This window comes from Euprymna scolopes, chromosome 28, assembly GCF_053919585.1.
Source record: "Euprymna scolopes isolate OS-2025 chromosome 28, ASM5391958v1, whole genome shotgun sequence".
NCBI lineage: Eukaryota > Metazoa > Mollusca > Cephalopoda > Sepiida > Sepiolidae > Euprymna > Euprymna scolopes.
In genome coordinates, this window is record NC_136509.1 from 2,470,233 (window position 1) to 2,477,732 (window position 7,500).

General features: G+C 36.6%; 1 protein-coding gene across 1 annotated transcript in view; it reads right to left on the reverse strand.

The window, feature by feature from the left end:
- The window catches only part of LOC145249431 (uncharacterized), a 911,941-nt gene that overhangs the window by 422,331 nt on the left and 482,110 nt on the right, over positions 1-7,500 (reverse strand). The window contains exons 63-64 of the mRNA XM_080110989.1: positions 3,890-3,999; positions 438-593 (exon numbers count right to left, since the gene is read on the reverse strand). Coding sequence (XP_079967115.1) covers positions 438-593; positions 3,890-3,999 — 266 coding nt within the window. The remainder of the gene's footprint in view (positions 1-437; positions 594-3,889; positions 4,000-7,500) is intronic.

Here is a 7,500-nt window from a genome sequence, read left to right on the forward strand (position 1 = left end):
TCCTCCTCCTCACCACCACCACCACCACCACCACAACCACTACAACAAGGTTTCTGATCACTTTTTGAGAAAGAACTCATCTAGTTTCCTTTCACCTAATTATGCCTTTCCATTCAGAAGTTGTGTCATAGTCACCAGGCTAGAAATTACGGCTTGGCGACATTATTTGCCCATATCTAGCTGTGGCATATAGCGTCCACTATTCTCAAATGGTCACCCATCTGATACTCACCAGGTTCAGCGTTACTTAACTTCAATGATCTAACGGTGTGCTAACGTAATGATGCCGTAATTACATACTTCAGGAAAAACGTCTAAAATTAATTATTTGCTTTGCCTTTGATTAAAAAATAAATAATTGAATTTGATTTTTACTAAAATACAAAATTAATGAAACGTCAACAAGGGTGAAAATTTACCAAAAGAAAACTACAAACCTTTATTTGACTGCCGGCATGTAATCTTAGCCGGTCCGTATGCAACACGATCGACGGTTCATTTTTGTCGATAGAATCAGTTGAGATTTTTCCATTAGCAAACACCTCGACACTTTCCATTCTAAAATGGTGTTTTGGTTCACCTAAACTATGGCTCTGAAAATAGAAAATAAATAATGTATTTTAATAAATAATTAAATCAATATGCCCGACGCAAACGCGCATACACGCATACACACACGCACGCACACGCACACGCACACACACACACACACACACACACACACACACACATATATATATATGTGTGGCCACTTTCCCAACTGTTGATGAATACTCCGAATCGCATCGCTACTTATAAATAAAATGAATTTTTTATAGCATTTACCTTGACGCTGTATCAAGATTGACTGAAGTTAGGTTTGTCCAAATAGAATGCCAATTTTCCTTTAGTTCAGTCAATTGTATGGGTTCGAGGAGAACAAGAGATTTACCTTTCGCCAAGACAAATTAAGAGGACGTTCGATATAGTAGTGTCATTGATTGTATATGTATAAGTAGTCCATACGTTTACACACATAGACCCAGCATTTTGTATTCAGTATACGTCGCAAGGAACATAGGAGAAGTAATCTATTTAAGTTCGAAACCCTTCAGTGACTTTTGAACACTCTGTAGCTTGTTGTTAACTGTGATGTATCAGGATCGCAAAATCTCTCGACATTCCGATTTTGAATTGCCTCTACGTTCACTTGATTTTACAGCACCTGAGTTTTGGCTTTTTTTTTACAAGGAGGTCACCACTTATCAAGACCCGGAAGCCACTCACGGATAAGTGTTATTGCATGTACAGTACGTTGTACGTTAGTGTTGAGATTTCATAAAGTGTCTACTTAAGGGGGCGGTTCATCAGGAATTTGTTTACGTTGGATTTGAAGACATCCAAGTTGTAGTCAGGTGGGAAACAGGCAGTGATGATATCTTAAAGACAAAGTTTATGCAAATAATCCTCGAACCACTAAAGAACTTAAGGCAAACATACGACAGAAAAGCCTTTCCCTACAACCTCCGATGTTAAGAACTGTCATGGGAGAATAGCTTAGAAAGAGCTCGACTTTGCGAAGCTCGGGTAAGAGGCTACTTAAGAAGCATTATCTTTCATAATTAAGCCAGAACAATTTTTCGCACTCTAAACTGTTTAATAAAAAATAATTAATTAAATACAATCATTAAAAAAGTTGTTTCATTTTCAAACTATAAAGTCACTCATGGGTCACTTTGTATATGTGCAGTTGCAGTTGCTCTATCTGTCGCCACCAATACCCTGACATGTTTGGTAACTGAGGTTGAACAAAATTCATTAGCATATTTTTATATCTCTCAGCAGTTTCAGTCACAGCATTTTCATTCGTATTTTCAAAGAAGAAGGGCCAATAACTCTTTCTGAGGTTACCCTATACCATACTGTGTGCATTTGATTCGCATGAACTTCGTCTGGATGTTCGTTGCCCCAGAATCTGGTATTCTGCTTATTGGCATACTCATTCAAATGGAAATGAGCTTCATTTCCCACGATCAACTCATGGATAAATTTATTTTCATTTCTTGATTTTTTCTGAAACCTGGCAGCGTAATTTAGTCGTTTATGAAAGTCTGTTGGTTCTAAATATTGCACTAATTGAACCTTGTAAAGATACATGTGTAAGTGTTTTTGAATGTCGACAACTACGTGAGATTGCAAGTTCTTTAGAACACTTTCGAGTGGATTTGGTTGAGTTTTCTTCAATGCTACACCTCACATCTTCAGTATTTTCAGGTGTACGTACTGAGCGACCTCATCCACATCTAAATCTATCATTTACAGAACCCTGCTCTTGAAAACACGCCACTAAGTTCATTACTGCAGGCCAACTAGAAAACATTGCAATGGCGCATATAAGATCTTTGCGTGTCAACAATTGACCGTCCACTTCTAAAGTAAAATTCAATCATCTTCAATTGTAAACTTATCCATACTAAAGATTTCTTAAAATTGTAATTTTATAATTCTAAAAAGAGAAACAAAAATATATTAGTAGAAAAATGTCATTTTTGCAATGTAAAGTGACTTAGAGTTCAACTTTTTTTCATTTTTCTTCCTTTGAAGATTGTAATGCTGGGTATGGGGCAGCCAAACCAGCTACCAACATTGCCCCGCTTTTTATTGAAACCAACCGAGAGCTCTTTTTAGTATCCTCGCTGTTCCCTTAAGTGTAATTGTCTGGATCTCTTTTGCACTTGGTTCACCAGGAATATTAGTTAGGTAGGACTTCAGGTTCTTCTTCATAAGCCATGTGGCACCTATAATAACTGCTATGATTGATATCTTTTTTTTTCATATCATGCATGAGATCTTAGTATTTGATCTGTTTCTCTCTTTCAGCTCTGTTCAGTCCGCAATCATTAGGAACACTCACTTCAATCAAGCTTGCAACTCTCTCTGACTTATTCCATATAACTATGTCAGGTTTCTCAGCAGAATTTTCAAGGTAGGTGGCTGTAGGGATTACATGATCGTAATGTATGGTATATAAGTCATTTCCAACTGTTCTTTCGGGTTGATGTTCCCAAGACTTGCTGCTACACTGGATGTTTAATTTTTTACAGATGGTCCAGTGGAGGTACTTGCATACTCCATCATGTCTCGCTGTATAGTAGCCGTCCCCTAGAAGAACTTTGCAACTTGATATCAGATGACCAACACTTTCCACCATACAGAATTGGAAACTTAGACTCCAACCTATATATATATATATATATATATATATATATATATATATATATATGTGTGTGTGTGTGTGTGTGTGTGTGTGTGTGCGTGCGTGCGAGTGAATGTGTGTATGTGTGTGGGCATTTGTAAACTCTTGAATAATTTTCATTACGGAATAAACTTTTGTAAAAGCAGTATCGCTCGAAGAGACCTCTAGTTACCTATAACTGGTTGCCCGAAACAGGCCCATGAATGTGTAGTGACGGATTAATGCTTATGCAAAGTAAAAAAGAATATCTTGCCCTACTTGCGTATTGAGCAATCTTGTATTATCCTTGTTAAAACTGCATTGGTTGCTTTGCCGCTGGAAAATATTAACATGGAATTATATATATATATATATATATATATATATATATATATATATATATATATATGTATATGTGTGTATGGGGGGTGCGTGTAAATACATCTACACATATTAATGTGCATATATGTGTATAAATATATATAAATATATATGTAGGTATGTGTGAAGATATATGTATATATATATTTATATCTATGTATTAATATGCACATATAATCATGAATGTGAATACAGATATGTATATAATGTGCATATATATATATATATATATATATATATATATATACATATGTCCTTGCTATATATCACACATATGTGTGTATGTGTGCTTACCTGTTTTTTCATGTGAAAATCGATTCCTTCTCCTATGCTGAGTTCTTGGACGCCATCCAACGTTGCCGACATTAATATTTCATGATAATCAAGTTCTTTGAGGAGAACAACTAAAAAAGCAAGAAATCACATACTCATATTTCATTTCCTCATGAAAAGGTAAGAAAATTGCATAATATTATAACGATACCACAACAATAAAAGAAATTACCATGATAAGAAATAGGATAAAGTTATATGTTTCTATATTCTTTTTTTTTACTTTCGTATTTAATTTATGGGTTTTTATTCATTAGAGACATATTTTGATGTTATTCATACCGAATAGTCATTCCAAATATTTTAACCTCTATGCAAGCAAAGCGCATGAGAATTACATAATTAATAACATAACATGTTTTAAATTTATCATTTTATCGATTTTATACGTACTAACTTACCCGTTTATACTAAAGCGTATTTAACCCATTTCAGAGATGCGTCATTGCATTCCTGGCAAAAGTGCATTGAGAATGGTGGTAACTATGTAGAAAAATTAATCCTGAGTACAAAAGGTCGCCTATTCTTATGGTACCACTTCAGTACTCGTAGTTCTTCAACATTTTAAGTTAAAAAATAGGAGACTTTACATTTAGAACGATCCTCTTAAGACGGGAAAGGTTGGGAATATGAGATAAATGTTAAATACATTTAAATCAGAACGATTCTATAATTTGAGAGAAACAAAAGAAAATGGTTGAAATCGCATTACTATTATTTAGCATTTATACAGAATAATCATGTTATCATGACGGTTCTCGTTAGATCATCGAAGTTAAGCAACTTTGAATCTGATCAATACCAAATTGGTGACCTTTAAAAATACCAGGCGCTGAATGTAGGAGGACGTCAACATCTCCCTGTAATAACTCTGAAAAATCGAACATGGTCATCTCCCATTGACGGGGATATTCAAGTGACTTGAGCACTGCTTGTGTATTTGATACTTTCATGAAATTTCCCCCTGCCGAGAAAACTAGTTCAATCTGCCTGAGTATTGTTTTGGTGTTTGTTATATGCAAAGACGGTGTATACTAGTAAAGTGTTACACAGACGGGATTTTATGGAATAATGAAACTCTGTTCATTGAAAGTCTGCCTAATGTTAGACATATTGAGAGAAAAGGGAATGTTCTTTTCAGTTGTGGTATGAAGGTACGTTCTCGTGAACGCTACCTTTAAAAGAACAAGAGTTTGGAATCGATTCTATAAAAATAACAATAGTGCAGTTATGTCTGGTTATGTCTCTTCTGTGATAAAGAAAAAAAATAGGGATCACTGACTAGATTGCAAAGTCCGTTTCGTTCGGGATGGAAGAGAAAACAGCACTACAGCTTTATTTTAAAAATTTCATTGTCAAAATCAACTTAGGTAGTTTAACAATATAGTAGTTTAATAATATAGTAGTTTAATAATATAGTAGAGCTGACGTCTATTAAATGTAGCCGCCTTCAACCTCAATCACTCTCTCAATACGGGTCCGAAACTTGGAGCATGCATTTTCCACAAGCGCTGGCGGAAGTTCCGCGAATACTTGTCGGATTTCAATGATCATTTTTTTCTATAGGAGTCATCTATTATCAAAGCCCATAGGCCACTCGAGCAGAAAGGTGAAATAGTGTAAAGAAGTCAATGGGACAATATTGGATTAATCGTCAGTAGTGGAAATTTGGTAAATTGGATTACTTAAGAGGACGGCTCATCAAGAATTTGTTTACATTGGACTTGAAGACTACCAAATTGTAGTAAGCTGGAAAGCAAGAAAAGACAGCTCCACAGACGTGCAGGTCTAAGAAACAAACTTTGTTCATGCAATCTACGTTAAGGTTTAGGTACAGATAAAAGTGGGGGAAATTATTGATAGTAGTTTCTACTAGCGGAGTGCTTTTCGTGAAAGTTTGACCAGGGAGACTATAGATTGGAGCTCAGACGAGAACTTGCTATGGAAATAACGATAAAGCAGATATAGGCTCGTAACATTTCTTCTGTGAGAAAGAGGTTGCAAGGGAAAGAAGGTTACGAAGTCTATTTTGAACTCAGTCGAGGCAGGATGAGATATTTCTAGCAGCTCCTGCCCAAATGTGGCAACAGTAATTCATCCTTGGACTAACCGGCTCTTATATCGATAGAGAATTGTATCAGCAGTGAAATATCTACTACAACAGCAGAACAATCCCACCATTTTCCAGCGACTTTAGCAACGGATTTGATGAACGTGTTCTATTTTAAATCAGCAGTAAAGGTCAGACCCAGAAGCATGTCAAAACATGGAGCCTCCCCAAAATGAGAGCCATTCATTTCAATTGATGCCAGACGGGGACCAGAGCGTTTATGATGGAAAGATAGAAGCTTGATTTAAGATGCATTAAAATTAACCAGCCACCTTTTACCCAATTGCACCACGTGATCAAGATCAGAGGAGAGAGAATCAGAGAGAACTTAATCATTTACGGCGTTTGATGTGTTACCATGGATTGTAGTGTCGTCAGCATAAATGTCTACGAATAATTTTAGGATGTGATTTAGGGGATCATTGATGTAGGTCAGAATGGACGCTTGAGGGACTCCAGCATTAATGATGTGGGCTTCTGATTTCTGCCCATGAACCACTACTCTTATGAACCTATCAGAGAGAAATGTTTTATGCAATTGCTCTAGAAATGAAGCCTCCATCGAAATGAGATATTATCGTTAGTACATCTGCTGTAGATCTAGCAAAAGGGAAACCATATTGCATGTCACTAAGAAGGTTATTTCTGCTGAGGTTGTTGACTACTTCCATACACAGATTCCAGCAACTTACTCATGACGTATAGGCGACATTGATCTGTACTAAGAGGGACATAACTGATCACCTTAATTCTTAAATACAGGGCATACTGATGAGGGTTTTGTGTGGGTGGGGAAGCAATTTTCCTTAAGACAACTCTTAAACAGCTTAATAAGTACGGGAGCTAGTTCTAGTTGAAGCTTTTTCCTACTATAATTGGAATGCTGTCAGGGCCAGTTGCTTTACTGGAATCAAGGTTTTTGATTAGCTTGGAAACATCACGCACATATATTGCGTAGCGTGTTTTTAGATACAGGAAGAAATACGGGAGTTTTTGGCCTTGATCGCATTGCGTAGAGTTAACTGCAAAGTTCTTGGCAAAGAGTTTAGCTTTGTCTGCTGCTGACGTGATTACATCAGGTCCATTGATGATAGTTGGGATAGAGCACACGTTTCTCTTCAGGATCCTGTTTGCTATTTGCCAAAAATTGCAAGAACTAGGCCGTTGCTCTGGACTTAATGGACTGAGCATACAGCTCTCTCGCATTCTTTGTAACTCTTTTACAATGGTTGCTGGCAGTTCTGAAAGCGGCTTTAGTCTCAGTATAATTGTTATATTGGAAGTAATGGAAAAGTGATTTCTGTGGGCAATTGCAGCAGCACATTCTGGAGAGAACTACGGCTGCCTGTTCGGTTTGTGCTGGAAGCTTTTTGGAGGGTATGAAGCAGTCTATACCTACAAATAATTATTCTGCCAGGCCTGATACTATAGAGAACGCATTTTTTCAAAACATGGAATGCAG